General features: G+C 44.2%; 1 protein-coding gene across 9 annotated transcripts in view; it reads right to left on the reverse strand.

Annotated features, from left to right (window-relative positions):
• The window catches only part of LOC121876509 (zinc finger protein castor homolog 1-like), a 119,312-nt gene that overhangs the window by 7,156 nt on the left and 88,299 nt on the right, over nucleotides 1–23,857 (reverse strand). For 2 of the 9 annotated variants that reach the window (XM_042381643.1, XM_042381640.1), the window contains exons 4-12: nucleotides 8,799–8,973; nucleotides 8,227–8,425; nucleotides 7,589–7,805; nucleotides 7,070–7,284; nucleotides 6,153–6,917; nucleotides 5,259–5,462; nucleotides 4,895–4,909; nucleotides 3,017–3,328; nucleotides 357–592 (exon numbers count right to left, since the gene is read on the reverse strand). In XM_042381643.1, coding sequence (XP_042237577.1) covers nucleotides 357–592; nucleotides 3,017–3,328; nucleotides 4,895–4,909; nucleotides 5,259–5,462; nucleotides 6,153–6,917; nucleotides 7,070–7,284; nucleotides 7,589–7,805; nucleotides 8,227–8,425; nucleotides 8,799–8,973 — 2,338 coding nt within the window. Of the gene's footprint in view, nucleotides 1–356; nucleotides 593–3,016; nucleotides 3,329–4,894; nucleotides 4,910–5,258; nucleotides 5,463–6,152; nucleotides 6,918–7,069; nucleotides 7,285–7,588; nucleotides 7,806–8,226; nucleotides 8,426–8,798; nucleotides 8,974–10,774; nucleotides 10,945–23,857 lie in introns of those variants that run through there. The other 7 variants (XM_042381647.1, XM_042381648.1, XM_042381646.1 and 4 more) reach the window with 7 other exon arrangements.

The raw sequence follows: 23,857 nt of genomic DNA on the forward strand, positions 1-23,857 counted from the left end.
CATAAAGTAGGTTAGGTTAGGTTAATTTTGTATGAAACTTTTTCATTTATGTATATACTGTACTGTATATTTGTGTGATCTATTCTACATGTATCGTTTATGGTCAGTCAGAAATTTCCAAAAATATAAATACACTGACGTTATCGTCAGTCGACAATTATCCCTATTTAGCCTAATACACCCAGTGTGTGTGTGTGTGTGTGTGTGTGTGTGTGTGTGTGTGTGTGTGTGTGATAATCAGTAGAAATTGCAAAATGATTCACCTTTTCTCTTTAGAAAGACAAAAACAGTTGACTAATAATTCCATTATTCTCAATTGAAACTATTTTAAATAGTTTCAAATACCGAATTCCTACCTTTGACAGTTAGGTGAGCGGCAGTCTATATTCCTGTCGATGGCGATAAAGCCCTCAGGGATGGGCGTGTTCTCGTGGAAGTCGTGGGAGTGGAGGGGTAGAACGTCAGTGTGGGCGGTGACGTAGAGGCAGCGGGGGTGGGCGCAGTGATAGTGTCGACGGCCCAGCAGTGGACACAGCTGGTCAGGGCAAGGCACACCCTCACCCCACGGGTAGAATCCTTCAACTATCTCCGCCTGCAGGACCAACACACCATGGTTTAGTTTTCTTTACGTAGATTATAGTAATTACATATTTAGTGAAATATACCATTGTGACCAAGCACAAAAACATTAAATTTAACTGTTAAAATAAATATGCGGTAATGATGTTTCCTTGCGTGTTATCCCAGTTTTGATTATGTCAAATGTGGACAAAAAATCTCCATTTATGATACTTAGATACTTAACATAAGAACATATGAATGGAGGAAACTGCAGCGGGCCTATTGGCCCATACTGGGCAGTCCCATTTACACCCAACCCCTATTGCTCATATATCCTATCCACCATCAAGACGCTAAAGACTTAGTTGTGTTTAAAAGTGCTGAATAGTAAGAACATACCGTACTGTACATTGGGAATTGGGTTTATAAATTAGATAGAGGTTTTTTTAGTTTAATTATAATTTAAGACAAAAACAAGAACAATTTCTTCTATAACACTTTTTGCGCACTTTACCCATAACCAAGATATCTTGAGGTGAAAATCAGAAAACTACGCGAATAAGTATTATTGTATTTGTTGCAACCAACCAAATCTCGGGAATTTTATCTTTTCAAATAATATATTAAAAAATTCTAAGACACTTTTCTAAGACGTTGCCCTCGCAAACGACCTAGCACAGAGATATTTAATATGCCACGGGGTCAGGGGAGGTGGGTCAGAGCCCCCTATTAGAAAGTTGGGTAGGGTTGGTTGGTTAGGATAACTTAATTAGTAATAAGTGGTTGATAGCACCAACCAAACCTACCCTAACTTTCTAATAGGGGGCTCTGACCCCCCGGACACCTCCCAACATATTCCAGATCTCGGTTCTAGGCTGAATAGAGTAAGTAGACCAACAACTCATGTTATAATATACCAGTACTGTGACTATAAGTAGTGCCTGGTAATTGTCAAGAACATAACACTTAAATCCTAATTACCAGTACAAATTTCGTTACCAGTACATATTTAAGTGGGGTTATATTTCAATTCGTTTCGAAAAAGATCTCTAATTATCACCTGAACTGCAAGTATAAATTACTGAGTATGGTAAAAACACTGGGTCTAAAAATCAACTGATAAAATATCGTATTATTATCTAGTACGTGTGAAGAAGAAACAAAGGAATGCAATAAGCTTTAATTAGCTAATTCATATATTGTACAAGTCGACTATAATACAAAACACACACACACACACACATATATATGTGTGTGTGTGTGTGTCCCTGGCGTTTAGAAATGAATATTGTATTTGGTGTACAGTATAGTAACATGTGCGTGAACATTAGCATCGTCTGAGAGACAAGCCTGGCCTCCCACGGGCTAACTACATCTGGCGGACGCTACATGAACTAAGTTATATTCTTAATAAGCTTGGAATATATATTTTGAAAGCTTTTGTTGGTTTTGGGCAATAATAATAGAGTGATACCATTCGGGCTACACTCTACAGCAACCATCACCAATATTTACTGTATTCTACATCGCATTATGATACTGCAATACTTATGATTATAATAATACATTACTGTACTTTATCATGGTAAAGATTTATTTCTCCAATAATTATTTCAAATAAACACTGTACTCATTCTTACCTAAGGAGATTACAATATATATATATATATATATATATATATATATATATATATATATATATATATATATATATATATATATATATATATATATATATATATATATATATATATATATATATATATATACACGTTACAGGGACTTTGTGTAACTAGTAATTACATCAAGTGATTACATGAACTTACTAGGGATTTCATTAAATCACTGGTTACACAAATTCCCTGGAACGTACACAGTATATAGTGATGAATTTTTTTTTCAGGACAACTGTGATAAATTATATTTTTCTTTCTTCTATAATCGGTAGTATTAAAAAATCTGAAATGAATGTCAGTTCTACGCAGAAAACTTTGCTTACGAATATAGTGTGTAATAATTAATTCATCTCTGCCTTTTAATTTCGTATATACTGTAGATGTCTTATTGAGCAACCGTACACGGCCTCCGCTGACTCTACAGAAGCATGTACAGTATACCAGGCTACGTGGACCTAGATATCTGGTATGGTCCAAGTAAACGTAGGAAATAATTGTGAGTGCTTAATCAGAGCGCTTGGTACAGTCACCGGCTACAGCTTGTGGTTATATTAAAAATTTGTATTGAACATAATTTTCGGCTATAAATGTCTGATAGTTAACATGTTTACTGTACAATTTCGCATTGTTGGAAAAATTGCTTTCATGTCTGACAAATTCCCGTTATATAAATTATTATAGTCTTAAATTAACATAAAGCAACTTGGTCAGAATATAAAACACAAATTATATTACTTTACAAACAGATAGGTACAGGAAACGGTAAAGTGGTTGGTTACTTGTGGTTGGAGCGGATTGGAGAGGAGCGGCCCTGTGAGAGGCAGGAGGATAGGTTGGATGCTGCCAGGGGTGACGGACTGCTGGGCTGTGGCGGTGATGGTGGCGCTGCAGATGTTGTTGTTCGTACTGCACGGGATGGTCAGTCTCGGTGGGGAGGTGTCACGTCCTAGGTGAGCCAGATGACCCAGGGGCGTCATCGGGTGGGGACCCAAGGTCATCCCCAGGTGCCCGTGTGGCGGTGGCGAGCTCTTAGGTAACTTGAAACTAGTGAATATCGCCTGTGGGGTGTCATGGACGCTCGAAACAGGTAGCTGCAAGGAAGGAAGGAGCCTTTTAAACTACAGAAACAGACCTGTTACACGTACCACTCTACTGTAGCGTCTCCTGCGCACTGTAGGTGTATTTGAAGGACGATTCCCTGCATCAAACCTAAATACTATATTCCTACATACTTCAACCACCCAAACTTGATACAGAACAGTGCAGCAGTTAATTGTGTGTCAGTTTTTTTTTATTGTATATTCATAACCAGAAATTAAAAGGGGACAGCAAAAGGTTCATCAAGGAAGGTGTTTCTCAGATTCTTTGCCAGGCCCACTAATGGCATGTTGGGACTTATGCACTTTTAAAATTATTATACTTGAGGTGTGGCGGTGCGAGAGAATCAATAAACCAGAACTCACTATTGACTCAGCCTAACTGGGAAAACAAGGAGGTTACTTCGGTGTCCTTTGAGAGACATATTAAAGTAGTGGGCAACTCCCTCCCGGACCCCTGAACAAACTTTACACTTATATTCCCTTTGTGTTAAGTAGCTTACGTAAACAGCCTCAAGTATGATATATCACAAGCGCTTCTTTCACAAACGTAATATATCTCTGGCCAAACATGTAGATTGTATAAATTATGTTGGTGGTATTAAAGATTGTTTGGGTTACTAGGATGCGGAGTGAGTGCGGCCTCTATAACGAGGAGCTGTGGAACTGGCGACAATGATGGCAAAAAAGTTTGAAGAAATATCTTAACAAACACAAAAAAGTATGATGTGTTGAGTAGGTACAGCCTCACCAAGAGACCTTCATGTAGAGTGAAGTAATAAACTGTATTTTTTAGTGTAACAGAGGACTGATTTTCTAATACTGTATTACGAGGCCCTTTATAGGATACTGAAGATTAATTATATAATTTTAAGTAGACCCAATTTTCGATGAACTGCTACAGCAATAAGAATGAATGTATAATTGATAATTGGGTGTGTGCGCGCGCGCGCCCTTCTTTCCAGCTTTTCTACATAAAATGGAGACGTTATATATATACATATACATATATATATATATATATATATATATATATATATATATATATATATATATATATATATATATATATATATATATATATATATATATATATATATGAAAGGTAATAGAGGCAAGCAAAATTAATATTTTAAGCATAATGGAATATCATTCACTGAAGGGACGGAACATAACTGATGAACAATAACAATGTGGCCAGAGAAAAATGCAAGACGTTGTAGCGGTGTCATTCAGAGTCGCGGCAAGGAAAACACTTCATTTGTTTTGATTTTTAGCGTCAATAAAGCATTTATGAGGTGCCATTATTCATTTAGTGCCAATAAAGCCTTTGAAGGTAAATTAAATCTAATTTTTGCTTAGTGTGTTTAAGTAAAGCTTGTAAGGCTGTCAGGTGTTTGCTGGCTGGGAGGCATAAACTAGATCAATCTGACAACAGCAACAAAAGGGTAAAGCGTTAAAAGGCAACAACAGGGAAGAGGAGGAAAGGGTGGTGGATCAGTAGTGGGCATTAGTGAGCCGAGTCAGTAAGTTAGCAAAGAATAAACAAACGGAACTTACGTAGTCATTCCACACCTGAAAGTAATGGGAGACAAAAACAAAATCAAAACATGGATTTTTGGATAAACTTTTAAAAATTGTCTTATATTATAAACTGTATTCAATAGTAACGTAAGATTAATTTGTCAACATTTTGGGGAAATTAATTAAACACTCATTTGAACTTCTGAAATCTACTTTGTTTTACCGGAACAGCAGAGCTCAAGGGGTAACTTTAAGGAGAACAGCAGAGCTCAAGGGGTAACTTTAAAGAGAACAGCAGAGTTCAAAGGGTAACTTTAAAGAGAACAGCAGAGCTCAAGGGGTAACTTTAAAGAGAACAGCAGAGATCAAGGGGTAACTTTAAAGAGAACAGCAGACGCACCTCGATAACCCTGTTCTTTGGCGGTCGTCCGCGCTTACGCTTGAACATAGCATCGACGGATGTGACAGCCGCGACGCCTATAGGTCCACCGGCGCCGGGGGAGGTCGCTAGGGCTAGGCGTCGCGCGTAGTCGTGCATCCTGAAGTGCTCGAGGCGACGGAAGGGCTTGTCCCCTGACGCCAGGATTGCCTCGCCACAACCCTCCTGCACACACACACACACCACACCGCCGGGTTAGTCAATCCACCACACACCATAACAACAAAAATAAAGCCAAAAATAAAGGATTTTAAGCAACACACTGATAAAATTGGCAATATGTACAAAGAAAAAAGTTGAAATACTAATAAACAGACGGCATCAAATATCAAATAAATACAGTAATAAGCACTATAGAGATCGTTAACACACTACAGTACTGTACTAACACACAGTACAAGAAGCAAACTTCTATGCCTTATTACTACTTTCATAGTGTATAGAAATTATCCACTACAAACAAAATATAAATAATTCAAAGATGCTAACTTCATCTAAATCAGCAGGTTTGTTTTGGTGAATCAGATATTGCAATTAACATTTACAGTATAATACTTTTCTACTCTGTCTATAACAGTAACTTAGCCTTAAAAACAGTAAGTTAAAATAATTACTTTTCAAGGGATTAGTTATTATCTACTATTCTAAAAGAAAGTTTTTTAAACTACTCATTCTGTAAAAATACAAGTGTAATGCTTCAGACAAACGTCTACTCTGTGTTCTATACAAACGAGTGTACAGTATAGGGAGGCTCGCTGTGGTAACTACAGGGCGTGGTAATAAATGCACCTATGTGAGACATGCACTCACAGTGATCAACACGACAACATTCAGCAGAGAGGAGAGAGGACTTACCCAGTTGCAGTGGTAGTGGTCTGCGTGATCCTGGATGGGACAGTCTGGGGGACACGGACGAGGGTCCTCTGAGCTCGTGACCTTAGAGTAATGTTCGTCCGTGATCAATGTTTGCTGCTCGTGAGCGCGACCGTGATCGCGCGCACTCTCACGCCCGCGGAACACCGTCTCACAATCGTCGCAGTGCCAGTGCTCCATTCCCGCCAGGTCACAGCCGGCGCGGCAAGCGTCGTCCCGCCCGTGGCACCTCACCCATCGCTCCCACTCACGGTCGTCGCTCGAGCCCATGCTAATGCTCAGGTCCACCGGTGACGCCGGCCCTGACGACGACGATGCGGGCGTGGAGGCTGAGCTTGTGGCCGAGCCGCCGTGGAAGAACCCGTGGGCGGCAGGGGGTGCCACACCCAGGAGGCGGGCGAGGGGGTGTTGAGCCTCGGCCAGTCCAGGAGGGGGGAAACCGCCCATTAGTAAACCAGGAGGTCGTTGGAGTCCTGGTGGGAGGGCAGTGGGCGTGCCGGGGCCGGGGCCCAGTGGGGAGGAAGAGTCCTCACTTCTTTGGTCACCAGGGCACATAGGACCACTTAGGGGCCCCCCTAAGGGGCCTACCAAAGGGTTGACCATGTGCCCCCCTAGAGTACCAAGAGGGCGTAGCGCCTCGTGAAGGAGGGGTGCAAGGGCGGGGTGGCCCTCTGGTACGCCTAGCATAGTTTGCGCCAGCTTGTACTTGCGGTAGGCTCGCTCGTGGTCCTGACGCTCGTGCTTCCTCTGTACAGAATAAACAATAGTGTCAGATGTACTGCTTAACATAACTACTCGTGTATCTGCATATATCACAGGTCTAAGAACAGTGCATAAACCGCAAGAAAGCACAAAGAGCTTTTGTTTTAAAGCAAACAGTTAAATATCAGTATTGTTACCAGGTGTAAGAGCAGAGTGTTGAAGTGCACCTTGTGAGCAAATATCTGGCCGGAGGAGTGAAGGACGTAGTTACATTCGGGGCGGATACAGTGGATGTGGTTGACGACCCGCGAGAACTTACACCCCTCGTACGGACACTCCTCCTGCTTCATGAACTTCTTGAACCCGTCCTTGGTCAGTTGTTCGTCCTTAATGTGGTAGGTCTTGTGCTTCTCTGCAAGAAAAATGTCCGTTAGTCTCCTTGTCTGATACATAGCAAACTGCCTGCTGTATTACGAGTGGGGGTGAGAATATGAAATCATTGGAGACGAAGAATTACTGAGAAATATAAACATGAACAGTCGGAATAAGGGAGACACAGAGGTATGATCAAACGCTGTGACCAAATAAAATAACAATGATTTGTATTGTCTTCCTATTCACTATATGCACAATAGGTGCCTAGTGGAGGGTGACAAAAGATAAACACTAAACAGCTCGTACGTAAAGCAACAGGGAAAGACATACAAGACTCTTACCCATGTCAGCCTTATTCTTGAAGGTGTAGTTGCAGGCGATCCTCATACAGTGGAAATGTGTTGTCCTTTGGCCGCTGAAGGAACAGCCGGCCTGCCCACAGTCCTCCGAGGCGCGGAACCTCTGGAATCCCTCCTGCATGATGGCCGAGTCCTTGCGGTGGTAGTTAGCATGCATCTGGACATCGGATGTGCTTATGTATACCTTGTCGCAGCTCTCCTGTTGGGGGATATATTGTCTGCTCTAGCTAACACTGGTCTCGTTTTCAGATTATATCAGTAAGGGAATAATGGGGACAAAAGGAGCTTTAACAGAAGATTCGTACAAGTCGCTAACTCTCATTCCCTTTCTTTTTACTTAATATTCGTAAGTAATATGCAAAGTGAATTTTATAAATGATAAATTTCTCTTTATTTCATGTCTAGCGACTTACTGTTACTAAAGTACTTTGATTTATTAATAACTCCAGGGAAAGTTTTGTCTGTACTACATGATCGTGAGAGGTGGATGTGTCTGAGTTGGACGTGTGTTTGTACTGGCTCTAGCTCATACATTATACTATTTACCTCCCAAGCATGTCAATTTACCATGGTAAGAATTTCCTATCAAAACATTCAAAACACTATTGAAAAGAACCTACTTTGAGACAGTGGTAGTGTGTCTGCTTGCGGTTGTGTGAGCAATTGGAGAAGCGGTCGGAACAGTCGTCAGAAGGGGAGTAGCGCATAAAGCCGTGTTGTAGACTCTCATCACGCTTCTTGTGCCACTTGAAGTGTCGGATCATCTCCTCCTTCTTGCTGAACACCTTCGAGTTACATTCTAGGCAGTGGAAGTGTTCTCTGTCGGGTAGGGGGGGAGGGTGGAGGAGGGAAATAACAAATTGTTATTATATTCGAAATTGTCAAAGTTTATAAACATATGCTTTGATTCTAATGATGCACTGTATGTTTTTATTGATAAATGTAAATTTCGTTGACGTAAGGTCTCACGTGTGCATCATAGAAACGCATCGAGAATTAAAAATAAATAAATGGCAGTTCTAAGAGAGGTCAAGACGTCTCTTTATCAGTGCATTATTTTAACTACCACAGATATATGGTAGGTGAAATTAAGTGACTTGTTAGCTTCAGTTACAGAGCCTTGAGTCAGACCCGACCAATTATAAATCTATTTCATTCCTCTATTAATAACACGAAGAGCCAGGGTTCTCACCTAAGGTTGTGTTCTCGGCAGGGAAGGTGTCCACACTCAAGAGCAGAGCTGAAGGGCTTCACGTATCGAGAGTAGTCCACCTGAGGCTTGACTAGGGCTTCCCTCACTCCCATCAGGGGTGAAGAAGTGGCGCCCCCCGATCCTAAGGACAGTCCTGCCAGCCCAGGAGTCACTGCTGGTCCAAAACAAATCTCGTGTTAGTGATGCCAACATCAGTGTGCCGAAAAAGTACGGTAAAATACAATCATATGTACCTGTTAGGAAAACTTTTTATATATTTTACATAATCTGTTTCCCACCAAAAGCTACAGAATGATGATGTGCTACACTACAAAATAATAAACAATAACACAGCCACACGCTATCACATAACTGGTTGTAACCTTAGAAATTACGTTTTTCTACTTTCTCCCGAGTTCGCGCTCCATTTATACATTGCAGAATATTAACAGAATTAATACATCGCGAAAAAAAAATCTTGAAGACACAGATTTTTTTTAAGTCGGTACAACAGTTAAGAGAGGGAGAAGAACAAAACAATTAATAGCATGTACCTCATAGAGACAGCAACACTCAGGGGATCATAGTGTGGCACTGTGATGTTTCTGGAGCCTGTGGTGGTGTACAGGTGTTAATACTATGTTTATGAGACCATATAATCACCTGTGTTATGCCACCTGTGAACTAACCACTAAACAACTCACACCATTTACCTAGATTGGGTAATGTGTATCAGTATGTCTTCCAACCCAGGTGAATTTTTGCCCAATAAACACACTATTAACGTCTCCTATCCACACACTAGTTACAAAAATATTACAGCGTCACATTATGAACCCTTGTAGAAAGCTTTAACGAAAACAAAAACAATGGAGTGGCCGGTACAATACAGTACTCGCAATCCTTCCCCTGTCAAGGACATAACTCAAACTGGCCATCGATTATAATACTAAATCTGTCTGTAATAGTAAGTTATATGCACAACAAAACACTAAAAAATTACAAAGGATATTTGAGATACTGAACAGAAACGAAAACTTTACCAAACAGACAACACCATATTAGTAACATGACAGGATAAAATTTGCGGGAGAATTAAAATTGTGGATGTTAGAAAAATCACGCTGTTAAAATCTATCTTCGATCATGAATAAGTGAAAATAAGATGTACTTCAGAGCAACACCATCAGACGACATTTGTTACACCACGACGCTGAACAATTATATACACTATTATCGAATGAACTGTACGTTTACATAAAACCTTAAACAAATAATCTTAAGTCCATAGTTACACATAGTTATTGTTCTCACTAGATCTGATTAACTGTCAGACACAACAATACACAGTTCCGGGTGTGCTGTAGTGTTCAGGAGTACATTTGTCACACACTTGTACAAAATTGAAGACCAGCTTCAACTTTTCGAAAATTTAAATACTTTTGTGTACTATTGTATATCACTAACACTTACAAATTCCAGAAAACTAAGTACACTCTATCACACTTTTCTAGTGCAGACACGTAGTCAAACTTGCAAAGGACACGAGTGTTTGTGGAGGGTGAGCGTTGAGGCCACGGGTGTCCCCTAGGAGGTGTTGTGTCACCTAGCAGTGTCATGGTGGTGACGTACTTAGCAACAGGCCTCCATCACGCTTGCCCCCACACAATTTACAGGTTGTGAGACGTACACGATCACCCAACGAGACGGGGTGAGCGAGAGGGGAAAAGCAGTCCCCACAGGCGCACGTAAGGGCGTGTGTGTACTTCCGTGATCCTCCAGTGCCCGTGCCATCACAAACTAAAAACTCCCTCACGCCACCGGAGGCCCGACGCCCTCTCCGTCACATACAGGAACTACAGGATATCCACCAGGAGTCACTGTCCTCATGATAAATCGGAAATCGTGCAGTCGACGGCAAGGCATATTTTTTCTATAAAATTTCAAGATACCATTTAGAAGTGGGGCTACTTAACCTCCTGGTCCAGTCTTTCCATAGAACATGTCTCACCGGACAGAAGAAATGTGAATGAGTGTTGTGCATGTGTGGCTCGTGGTATGGTGGGGGCGGGGGCGTGCTTCCGCTGCCCGCCGAGGAGGATGGCCACTACCTGGGGCGGCGCGGCGCCCTCCGCCCTTGTGCACGGCCGCACCAAGAGTGAGACTTGCGTGACGGCCGCAGCGCGCGATCAATTGCAGGGCTAACTGAGGATGTCCTGGTGGGGGAGGCCCGCCCCCCTCCCCCCTAAGTGACCACCACGGGAAGGACGGGAAGGTGCTCCTGCTGACTGCTGAATCACTGCCAGGGGAGTCACCCGCCCGGCCTACTGCACCACACACACACACACATAACTACCCCAAACCTGATAAGCTTCAACAACTCTACTTTGGTGTTCTTCGCGGCCCCATACATAATACAGTTTCATGACTCCCACTTCTACACACCGGTCATCAATTATGTATAATGTATTTCTTAAAGTGTGATGATTATTTTCTTAACTCCCAGCCTTCCTTTGCATGCTCCTCCGTGCTGATGTTTTTCACTAACTAAAAAAGTTCCCGCAACCCACCATCACGTCCCTAATTCTTTCTCGCTAATCCTCAGTAGGACTTCAGTTTATAGAAGGGGAGGGGCTGAGGGATCGCAGGATATCTCCCCTGGGCGTCCTCCAGACGACCATGTCCTCTCCGTTAGCCTAGGGGGAGGTGGGCGTGGCACGTTCATTCTCGCTACACCTCTGTGATAACGCCGTTCACGCCACCGCCCTAATTGTTCATTTATTCACGATTCATCATTTATCTTACCCCCACACGGCTACCCACTCCCAATAGCTGTTCCCCTACTCGGGACAACACGCCCACCTCAGATCTAACTTTACTCCTCTACATATCCAGACGAGGTCAAGCCCACGCGAGGACACGCCAAGAGGACATGCACAGGAAGAAGCATTTCCTACGAGCGAACAAGGATACATGAGGAATAATGACACGTCCACACATTACCATGTCAACATGATGACACCCATATCAGATGACATCCTTAAGAGGTCACGCCCACACGAGGCCACACCTACTTGAGGCCACGTCCACACGAAATCATGTCTACAAGAGAACACGCCTGCGCAGCATTTCACAATTCAAACAGTTATTTCTCAACAGGGGGCGAGTGATTAATAAAATCCATATATTGACGAGCGCGGAGGAGGAAGAGAACGAAGAGGAAAAAGAGGAGGAGGGGAAGGAGGAAGAGGGTGGGCCAGTGTTGCAAAAGGTAGTCTGGTTGTGTGCCACTACCAACCGTGCTCCTGGCGATTCGTTTTTGTCTTCCCCCCCTTTGAGTCACGGCGGGGTCTACATAAATCCGTAAAAACTGACCGCCCCCCGGATTCTATTCTCGGTGTTATCCGTGACATGGAATAATAGCCCAGACCCGGAGCATGCAGACGGGTTCATAACGATAATTGGAACGGCTGTTGGTCGCACTCCAGTGACACTCTCAAATGAACGCCGATACATCATCCGCCCGGAGTATTATGAACCAACCCCAATTTCCATGGAAAGCCCCTGACCGACCGACCCCTATTTACTACCCCGGGAATCAGTCTGTCCGCATTAACTTACAAATTCAAAGGTATCTGAGAAATCGCCTTCATTATCGTTAATGTTAATCAGGACAAATGGATCGTCTGGACGTAGGGAACAAGGATGATCCAGAAATATGGTTTGAGTAATAGGAATGTTGGTGTGTGTGGCCGCACGCGCCACCCACTGAGCAATTGATCTGCTGCCCCGTTTTCTGTGGTCAATACCAACAAAAATGGTGTGTTGTCGCCTCTCTCCAGTAATCCCTCGACCGTGAATTATTAACCGAATGTGTAAATATCTGCTTTACGAAAAAGAAAACTACTGCCGTAAATCAAGTTTTCTCCCATTTAAATGTCTTCACAGACAATCAACAAACATAAAAATGGAAACACCAAATGGGATACGCCACCAGCGTCTGTCAACGGCCATCCGGGCGAGGGGTAAAAAATGAAACATTAGTAGCAAGTGGGGCTTAAATTTGCCAGCGCCTCTTTCTATTCGGCATTCTAATGTACGTCGACCATGAATATTTTATGAACCAGCACAGAACGTCGAGTTTGGCTTGGGGTAAATTGCCGCGCATTTCATGAATCGAACTCAATTTAAATTGTGGGCCATTTACGGGGTGGACAACAATAGGGATGGCAGCGCGGGCTTTTCTGAGCAGCATTCATAAATCTCTCCAAGCAGAGGCTTGTTTATTTACAAGTGGAGGCCTCCCGGGACACCCTGGAGGCCCTGTTTACCCCTATTGTTAGGGCTACGTTATATAACGCCTCCGCTGCTCAATAACCAACCCATCACACTGATAACAAAACCGACGCCTCGAATTCTGATGACTATAACGAGTTGGTGAAAGACACTAATTCATAATCAATTTCAATTAGCATGTACAAGATTCACAATGAAAACAAATATGCATCACTGACATCAGGCGATATCAACATAATTCCACAGTAAACAAAAAATATAGCGAAAATACGAAAGTGACGTTCAAACAATGTCCGCTCCAGAATAAATGAGCCATAAAGATAACAACAATGAACATCAGACAATGATGAAAACTGGTTGTAATATAAATAAATAGTAATAAACTGGAAGGTAAGAACAAGGCCCAACCAACCACAGATTTTAGCGTCTGCCTCCACCTGCAGAACCATTTCACCGAATATTATCGTAACGGGGACAGCTTGATGGGTTCATATTCACTCTGAGATATTGGAACCATTAGATTTGCCTGTGGAATCACCTGGCATTTCTCATTGGAGACTAATGTACCTGAGTTACGGCCAACTTGTCATCCAATCTAAAATAGTAATGTTGATCAGACGCCTTACGACTTGACGAGATAACTTAAAACACTTAACATATAATACATTAATATTGATGTACAGTTTTGCACATATACTACACATAAAGTCAGACCAAAACACATATTGAGAGGCTTCATAGCACGTGAGTCATTAATGTTCATGTTAATTTTCGCTTCAGTCAAAATTTATTTCATATACGAGTTCTTTATAACCGCATGAATAATAAAAACATTAGATTAGTAGTTAGTTTAGACTCCACAGTTGGGTTGCGTGGGCAGATCTATCCAGTATTACGCAAATAAACCCGTCCTGTTTACCCTGGTGGCTAAAATGAAGGGGGCAGACTTGAACGTCATTTGTTATCGTAGGCCCGAAATACTCGAGGGAGGGAGGGGTGGGGGAGGGGGGAACGCGACGAGACCTCTTGGCAGCCTCCCGCCGCTCCTCGGCACACACACTTTATTGACGGAAGATGGTATCCAGCACACCACTTAATTGATACCAAGTGTACGAGGGGTGCACTAGCGAGGGGTAACACTACCAGTAAGGCTATCAATTTAGTAGAAGTATATAAGGTATACCATATCCCTGGTGCCTAGTGCTACCTAATGTTCTAGAGTTACCAAGAGGAAGTACCACCTGGGCACTGTGGATGACTCCTCCTTTGAAACAAATTATGTCTATACTAATGATATATTAGTCTTATCTTTACTACTACTCCTACTACTACTACTACTGTACTATTATTGTCAATAATATTATTATTCATTAATTTATTATTGGACAGAGGGTAGAATTTCTGCTTTCCTATAAATACAGAAAACAGCCAAGTGAATGATTATTTTAGAAGAGAGGCTATTCATCAGCTGCGAGCTGACACACAATGAACAGCAAAACTCCAATGCACTGGAGATGGCAAAAGAAAATGGATTCATGGAAGAGGATGGTCTTGGCTTTGTTGTGGGTCGTAAATTCTTAATCTTGTCATCCTTGTCAACACACATCACACGACCTGTTCGCTTTTTTTTCGACGTCCTTTTTATTCATCACCTCCATCTGTTACATTAATTTGTATTTTTTCTTGTTGTCTTTTTCATGATGAAACACAGCAGATAATTCCTGATAATTAAGCTCGACAAGGGAGCCATTTATTTTTGTTTCAAGGAGGCGTGGATCAAAGGCGGTGGTGTAACGGAGGCCCACCACCATCCTCTTGCTCAGCCTATAAAGTGACACGCAGCCCAGCACGCTGTCATCATCAACATGTACCCAAGAAGTTACTGCTTTTTTGCCAATATAAAACTCCACGTAAGATATAAAGCCAACGGGCTGACATCGTAAAGCATCGTGTGTGTGTGTGTGTGTGTGTGTGTAAGGTTCTCAGCATAATGTAGCTATGATAATTCTTTCTAAACACATGGAGAGTGAGTGAAGACCCTTGTATAGCGCTGTAAATAACTTGTCCATTGTAACACGGCAACACTTCCATCCTCACGCCCCTGCCATTATTAGCCACTCATTACACAAGTGTCCGATATAAGTGGCACGGTATAAGAGCCCCGATATAATGTATCTCGATGTAAAAGTCCCGATATAATGTGTCATGATGTTGAAGTTCCAATATAAGTGGTAAGATGTAGAGATTCCAATATAAATGACACGGTGTAAGAGTCCCCATATAAGCGTTGCGTTACTATATAAGTAGCGGGATATACCTCATAGGGTAAGTGTCATCTTGTGTTTCATTCAAGTCAGTCTTGGCTGAGTGTGGTTGCCGATCTTCAACAAGGACGGACTTAATCTGTGGTAGACACAATTCTCCATGGTCTGGGGAGTACTATCGTGGGCAGTGGGTACATGCGTGGCTGTACTATCACGGGTGTATTCTTGCTGCTGGCGGTGTACTATTGAGTGTTGGACGGCGGAGTGGAGAGTCTGTTGAACATGTTTGGAGATGTGTGTGTGTGTGTGTAGTGGTCATGGCGGAATGTCTGTCTCCATGCCTCAGGTGATATAGTGTTTGCAATAGGGAATGTTTGTGATTTTTTGGAGAGGTTATGTAGGCGGAGTTGAAAACAAACAAATATAATTGTTTAAACCACATAACTTACCCATTAAGGAGTTATTTAAACAGTATAGCAGAACGACTTAGACTTGATGACGTGACTTTTACCTTTATTAACCTGCCCACCGAATTTGATTAGAATCATCAAACTCTTCTCTGAGATATTTCCTTCATACACACGAAGTAAACAACTACAGTACTGGTACCTCCCTACACGCCCCCTCCCCCCCCCCCTTCAGGGCTGGAGTAAACATGTAAGAGGAGCTAAGTGAGTACACCCAGCAGACAACCTCCGTCAGCAGAACTTTATTTACAAATTCAGTCAACAGGTTGTCCTATTTGGGAAAGGATCCACGTGTTCGTTTGTCAACCACCTGAGCACATCACGTAGCCAAAGAGATACATTATCTTCTGTACGAGTAGGACGGTGTATGAAGATTTTTAAACGCAATGTAATCAATATGTTTGACTCGTGTGGATGTACAGAACGTCTTCCAATATTGAGATACAACTTCAATCTGAGTTACAATTATCCTGACTAATGTTACTATGCGAGGGTTGTCAGAATTGTTCTGTCGATGAGAGAGACAAAGTTATATTCAAGAAAAGACTTCCTGCAACCCTCTTGTAAGGTTGTTAGTGCTGTAAGGTTGTCGGTGCTGTAAGGTTGTTGGTGCTGTAGGTTGTTGGTGCTGTAATGTTGTTGGTGCTGTAATGTTGTCGGTGCTGTAAGGTTGTCGGTGCTGTAAGGTTGTTGGTGCTGTAATGTTGTTGGTGCTGTAATGTTGTTGGTGCTGTAATGTTGTTGGTGCTGTAAGGTTGTTGGTGCTGTAAGGTTGTTGGTGCTGTAAGGTTGTTGGTGCTGTAATGTTGTTGGTGCTGTAATGTTGTTGGTGCTGTAATGTTGTTGGTGCTGTAATGTTGTCGGTGCTGTAATGTTGTCGGTGCTGTAATGTTGTTGGTGCTGTAAGGTTGTTTGGCACCAAGGTTGTTCCAGCACTGTAAGTGTTGTTTCCATAATCGTAAGGTTGTTTGCACTGTAAGGTTGTCGTGCTGTAAGGTTGTCGGCACTGTAAGGTTGTTTGGCACTGTAAGGTTGTTTGGTGTTGTAAGAGACAAACAGCATCGGTTTGGCTGCCACACTTGGGCCATTATTCCCTATGTTAGTTTAACCATCGTGTTGTTGACCACCACCACACTCACTGCCAGCCTCCACCACCACCACACACTCACTGCCATCCTCTCCACTCACCACCACACTCCACTGACAGTCCTCCACCACCACCACCACGCTGCCAGCCTCACCCACCACCACACTCACTGCCAGCCTCCACCACCACCACCACACTGCCAGCCTCTCTCCACCCACTACCACACATACACTCCACTGCCAGCCCCACACACACCACCACACCTACTGCCAGCCTCCACCACCACCACACCACTGCCAGCCTCCACCACCACACACCACTGCCAGCCTTCCACCACACCACCACCACACACTGCCAGCCTCCACCACCACCACCACACTGCCAGCCCCACCACCACCACCACACTCACTGTCAGCCCCACCACCACCACCACCACCACCACATCCACACTGCCAGCCTCCACCACCTCACCACACTCACTGCCAGCCTCCACCTCACCACCACCACTGCCAGCCTCACCACCACCAATTACATTCACTGCCAGCCTCCACCACCACCACCACCACCACCACATTCACTGCCAGCCTCCACCACAAACACCTCACTCACTCACTCACCTTACATTCACTGCCAGCCTCCACCACCACCACACTGCCCGCCTCTCCACCACCACCACCACATTCACTGTTGCTCACCACCATCATCACCACATCTCAACCTCATTCCTCAAATAATAATACGTGTTGCGGTTTTCAGCATCCAGTACCGCCCAAGGGATGTGCATGAAGCTTCTCTCCCCTTCCTCCCTCAACCCCCCCCCTCTCACCTCTCCTCCCTCACCCCCCCTCTCCTCCCTCACCCCCCTAAGGCCTCGGGGGCAGAGGGCGTGGGAACCGGAAGTGGTGGGGTGGAGAGTATGGCCCAAGGAAACGAAATCGGCGGAAATTAAGAACGCAGGAGATGATACTGGGGTGATGCTGAGGTGATGCTGAGGGAAACGTGATGCTGAGGTGATGCTGAGGAAGATGTGATGCTGAGGTGATGCTGTGAGAGACGTGACGCTGAGGTGATGCTGAGAGAAACGTGATGCTGAGGGAGACGTGATGCTGAGGTAATGCTGAGAAAAACGTGATGCTAAGGTGATGCTGAGGAAGATGTGATGCTGAGGGGAGACGTGGATGTTAAAAGAATTGATTCTCACATCATGTGTATTAATTCTACATTACCACCTTCAACACTCCTTAGAAAGACTTCAATGCAAAAAAAACAAACAAATATATATCATGGTTTTCGTCTCTCAGAACACTGTCATTCCACATACCTGAGTTAATAATTAAATGTCGTACTCCCCTCCCCCCCTATACATCACCTGGGGGGAGGGGGCGACTGAAGTGCTTTAACTCCTCAGGTGTGTGCACAGGTGTAGGGATGGAGGGGGGTGGGGAGGGAAGAGTGAGAGGGTGACAGCGAGGGAAGGAGGGGAGGGCAGGATGGGAGGAGGGAAGAGTGGTGGGGTGACAGCGAGAAGGGGAGAGAGGGAGGAAAGAATGGCGGGGTGACAGTGAGGAATGAAAAGGAAGGAAGGGATGGAGGAAGAGGGAGGGTGACAACGAGGAATGAGGGAGGAGGATGGAGGGAGAGAAGGTGGGGGTGACATCGAGGAAGGGGAGAGAGGGAGGGAAGGGGGGAGGGATAGTGAGAAACATAAAGAGAAGCAGTTGAAGGTGAAAGTGTAGCGGGGAGGAGGAAGGAGAGGAGGGTAGCTGGAGGATGAACACACAACGATGAGCTAAGGGTGACTAGGAGAGGAGGGTGGCACCTGTAGGGAGGGAGGGGGGGAGGAGGGTAATATTGTGGGTGGAGGGAAGGAGGGAAGGAGGGAGAGGAGGGTAGTGTTGGGGCGGGTATGGGCAAGGCGTAAGTAGGGAGGTGTGTAAAGAGCTGGGGGTAAGGGGGGAGAGATGTAGAGGGGGGGATGGAGGCAAGGGTGGGGGAGATGTAGTCAAGGGGTACGGGGAGGGAGAGATGTAGTCAAGGGGGTAGGGAGGGAGGAGGGTGGGCAAGGGGTAAGGGAGGGGAGAGATGTAGTCAAGGGGAGTAAGGGAGGGGGAGAGATGTAGTCAAGGGGGGGGGGGAGAGATGTAGGCAAGGGTAAGAGGGGGAGATGTAGTGAGGGGAGATGTAGTCAAGGGGGGAGGGGAGAGATGTAGCAAGGCAAGGAGGAGATGTAGTCAAGGAGGAGGGGGAGATGTAGGCTTGGGAGGGAGGAGGGAGATGTAGTCAAGGAGAGGGAGAGATGTAGTCAAGGGGTAAGGGAGAGGAGATGTAGTCAAGGGTAAGGGAGGGAGAGATGTAGGCAAGGGGTAAGAGAGGAGGAGAGATGTAGGCAAGGGGTAAGAGAGGGGGAGAGATGTAGTCAAGGGGTAAGTTGGTATGTAGATGGGTCGGGGACATAAAGGGAAAGGGGGAAAGGTAAAAGGTAAATAAGTAGGAATGTATAGGTAGGTAGGGAGGTGACTCCTTGGGGTAAACACGGCCCTTAGGACCTATCACTCAGGAAACAACAAGGTAAATAGCCCACCGGACGTACCGCCACGATCAAGGACTTCACGGACCACGCGCTGACCACACGGACGAGGCACGGACGCTTTTCTTCCTCGTACTTTAAAAGGTTCATGGTTAATTGTGTAAATATTACAGGTGAATTATAACAATATTGTGACAATCTTACGTTATATTACAGTACTGGTTAATAACGCGTAGTGGTACTCGAGATGTTAAGATTAATGAAAAGACTTCGTAAACGGACTGAAACTAGCGACAAGAATTCTTAAAAAAAAATAATGGTTCACCAAAATATATAAAATCTATTAAACAAATTCATTAAAATATAAAAATTGTAAGTGAAGTTTCAATGCATAAAAATAACAGTGACATTAACAGCAATTGCGCATTTCTGTTCGTTAAAATACTCCGTTGAAAAATTACAAACAACGATTAAATGTTCAAATGTCAGGTACACCACCAATAGTGTTAAAATAATACTCTACTAAATGTCTTGGAATATCATTATGATTATACAGTCGGTGTGATATAAGTAAACAAAAAATAGTAGTTTTAAATAATGATTTAACTTAGATAAAATAAAAGCGAGTCGTGGTATTTCTGGGAGGAGTGACCAGCCACGAGTGACCAGCCACCAGTGACCAGCCACGAGTGACCAGCCACGAAGTGAGTTTCTCCAAGTGTTAAAGTGTCGTCAAGAGTTAAACCTCCATTAATCACTGCTAATTACAGGTAAGTTCGCCTCAACATTAGTGTGACTACATTAAGCCAACCATTAATTTCAAACTTAAGCACCAGCCATCAACATTACAGGAGTACAACAATTGGGTCAGTAAACTTTGAGAAAAAGTAGTTAAGTTCCTGCATTTCTTCATACTGTAAAGGTTTATTCGATAAGTTATAATTCCCATGACTCAAAAGGAACGCGTGATTTACAAGTGCAAAGTTGACTGAGGGAACACTAGTGAGTGGTTCCCCCATTCTCATTCTATAAAGTCTATTTACTGCTAATGTATATATAGCGACATCTAGCCTTCAAGGACGTTGTGTATATCTTCGCTAGAAAAAGTCACGTGTGTGTGTGTGTGTGTGTGTGTGTGTGTGTGTGTGTGTGTGTCACGAATATATCAGGTGATAGGTTCGACGATGATAATGAACAAGGAGTAAGCTAAATATAAAAACACATATACATTCGTAAGTACACCATGCCATTTAAAACGCCTTGTGCCTTGTATGTATACAGTTACGGTATTCATATGTGTACGAATTAAAATTAATTATATAGACGACTTTCACGAAGTACACACGCCCCATGTATGAGACCCATGACACACAGCATCACGTGTATGCTTGTCCCGTGCGCTCAAAGCCCTATGTAGACACGCATGTGCTCCGGGAGTACGTACACAATGTGGGAGGAAGATGGAGGGGAGGAACAGACGTGAGGTACTGGGGGTAGGGGGTGAGAGAGATCCCGCGGGGGGGTTAAGTGCGGCCCGCGACTCTTCACGCATATACTGAGACGCGGGAAGTGTGGCCAATTATCCAGGGTGACGAGGTAGAAATATGGTTGAGAGAGAGAGAGAGAGAGAGAGAGAGAGAGAGAGAGAGAGAGAGGATACAGTGAGGGAGGCAGGACGAAGTTAGGGAGGTACGGAAGCGACCATCGTGCCTGATGATAAAATATTGTGTGTCGGCTGCGGCTGCGGCAGTTGTCACGTGCGGGAGACGCACCTCCAGCGCGGTACAGCTCATCTGCCGCACCTCTTTCACGAGCCTTTTGTTGTACACACATCCTACAATACATGACCCCTCTGGCGAACACATCCCCGCTTACTGAGTCACACTCCCTATGCTGTAAAACGCCACCCCACCCTACCTTGGATATACGAGTATCCTTTTTATACACGACGATCCCTGCTGCATACGCTTCTTGTTGCACATGCCTTTTGTTGCACACACCCTATACTGCACGCCCCCTCTATTGGACACACCCCTTTTATACATGACACCCGTTGCACACATCTTCGTTATGCAATAAGTTTTTTATACTGTTGCCTTCCCCTGCTGTGTTACTTGTACTCTCTAGATTCACTCGTTATCTCTCGCACACAACCACTATTGCACCTGTTATCTGCTGCACATGCCCCTGTTGCACATACCACGCTCCTGCACATGTAGACTCGACAACAGTAAAGCTCTTCACCATTCAGCACAGGGAGGGGGCACCAGCAGCAATACATCACTGCCTGCGTCAGGTAGCTCCTCGCGTGGGTTCCTCCGGCGCGCCCCATCACCGACGTTCCTGACACATTCCCCCTACGATGTCGTCTCTCCCCTTTGATATATCCCCATCATCCCCCAGCCTCCCCTCTTTTACTTCTCTATACTCCATCCCGGGGTAACATGGGACGTATTTTATAGAAATTTACTGCGACATTTTTGCAGCTAGTTGGCATTCTCCGTTACTTAAATCTGGGGCTTCCTCCTGTGTGAGTCATCGCGGGCTGGGGTGGGTCCCACGACCCTCCCTGGCAGTAGTGTCAAGGAGTTTGTGTTGATGTATCTAAACCCAACCTCTTATAAATACCGTAGTGTGCTCGAGCAGTGACAAGAGAGTTTTTTGGTGCGCAATATTGATGTTATCTGTCCGTGGTGCTCGTCTGGGCAGGATGAGAAGGATTGGCGGCCGTGGTAAACATGAACCGCGGCACATCCGGGGGATCTAAAGTGTTTCATCCTCGTCACAGCCTCTCAGTGTCTTTCGTTTATGTTTCATGATGCACAGCGCCTCTCCCAGCACACCCTGACGAGTGTCTTGCATCATCATTATGGGTCTGCTTCCTTACATAAGAACATAATGCAATTAGTATCCTACAACGTGATCACACTTACTGTAAAGTACAGAACCTCAAAATTAAGACCATAACGTTATTGACGTTATTCAGGATATTTCTTAGTCATTTGTGATTATTACTGGCGAGGTTCCTGAGTAAAAAAATACAGTATGACATAAGTATCGAGACATTAAAACGAGATATATTGTTGCCTTGTGCCCGAAGACAAGTTATGCTGGATGAATGTATATGATACAAATATATAACCCACTTGACGTATAAATTCAATATTTGCTCCACTTAACCCACAATGTTTCATGACAATTTTAAATTTCTTAAGAATCCGGATACAGTAAGTGAGTTGGTTACTGCTGGTCGACGGAGGAAGACCTGGATTACTTCGAATTCATAAGCAGGATTTATTCTGGGATTAAAGTGATGAAATCCCACACCCTGGGAGCGGCGTATCGTTGGCTTTTACGACTTATTGGGATTATGAGAGCAGGAGGAGGCCGCGGGGGCTGTCGAACCCTTCCCCGCCTCCACCCGACTAGTGAGTGACGGCGACACAGCGGGGCGCACTTTTATACACACAACCTGAATGCCACTCTCAGTTTTATGGCTTGTTAATGTGCGTTATTTGGGTCGTTATATGTGTGTAGAATTGTTTGTGCTGTCGTTGTCAGTTCTTCTGATTGTTTGGGTATACAAGAAGGTTGGTAGTGGATGATGGAGGTCGCTTTTATCAGAAGTTACTTTATTACCGAGAAGTTGTTTCTGCCACAATGGTGTTATGTATTCAAAGCACTGGAAAGGACTGCCGCCTGCCCTGCTGACTGTCTCAACATTACCACTGCAGTACTTAAAAGTTTCACGCTTAAAGAGTAAAAGAAAATCGAGAAGTGAGATCCGAGCACTGCAACAGAGCGAAGGTGAGGGCGATTATGTCTCTTACCTTGAGTCTTTACAGTCCCTAGACCTAGTATGAAGCGCCTAGTAAAGGTCATAGGTAGAGATAGGAAGATAATGAGGTTGATAACAAAGAACAGACGTGGGTTAGAAACGACGGTGAAAATGACGAGTGAGTGAGTGAGTGTTAGAGACGGCCATCACTGGATTTAGCAATGAGCGGTACCACAGTACTCTGAACGTCCTGGTTATCTCTGTAAGCTAGGGACACCACCACACCACACCACACTACTACCACCCTAAGCAGAAGAACTACTATCCTCACCACACCACACCACAGCACATCATCAAACAGCACTACTCTTCTCACCACACCACAGTACACCATTACCACCCTCAACACACCACACCATACCACACCACCCTCACACCACACCACACACCACCACAAACACTACAGATGAAGATACAAGACTTATCAACTCTGACCGCCACCACATCTACTTTTACATGAGAAGGTCATCTACCTCACCAACTCTACCGTCGAGATGGAAAGCTGAAGAAGAAGAAGATGAAGAAGAGTCCTTGTGTAACGTGAGACTCGGACTAAGGACTCATTAAGACGGTGATTTTG

The sequence above is a fragment of the Homarus americanus genome, unplaced genomic scaffold, assembly GCF_018991925.1.
Source record: "Homarus americanus isolate GMGI-L3 unplaced genomic scaffold, GMGI_Hamer_2.0 scaffold9798, whole genome shotgun sequence".
Classification (NCBI taxonomy): domain Eukaryota; kingdom Metazoa; phylum Arthropoda; class Malacostraca; order Decapoda; family Nephropidae; genus Homarus; species Homarus americanus.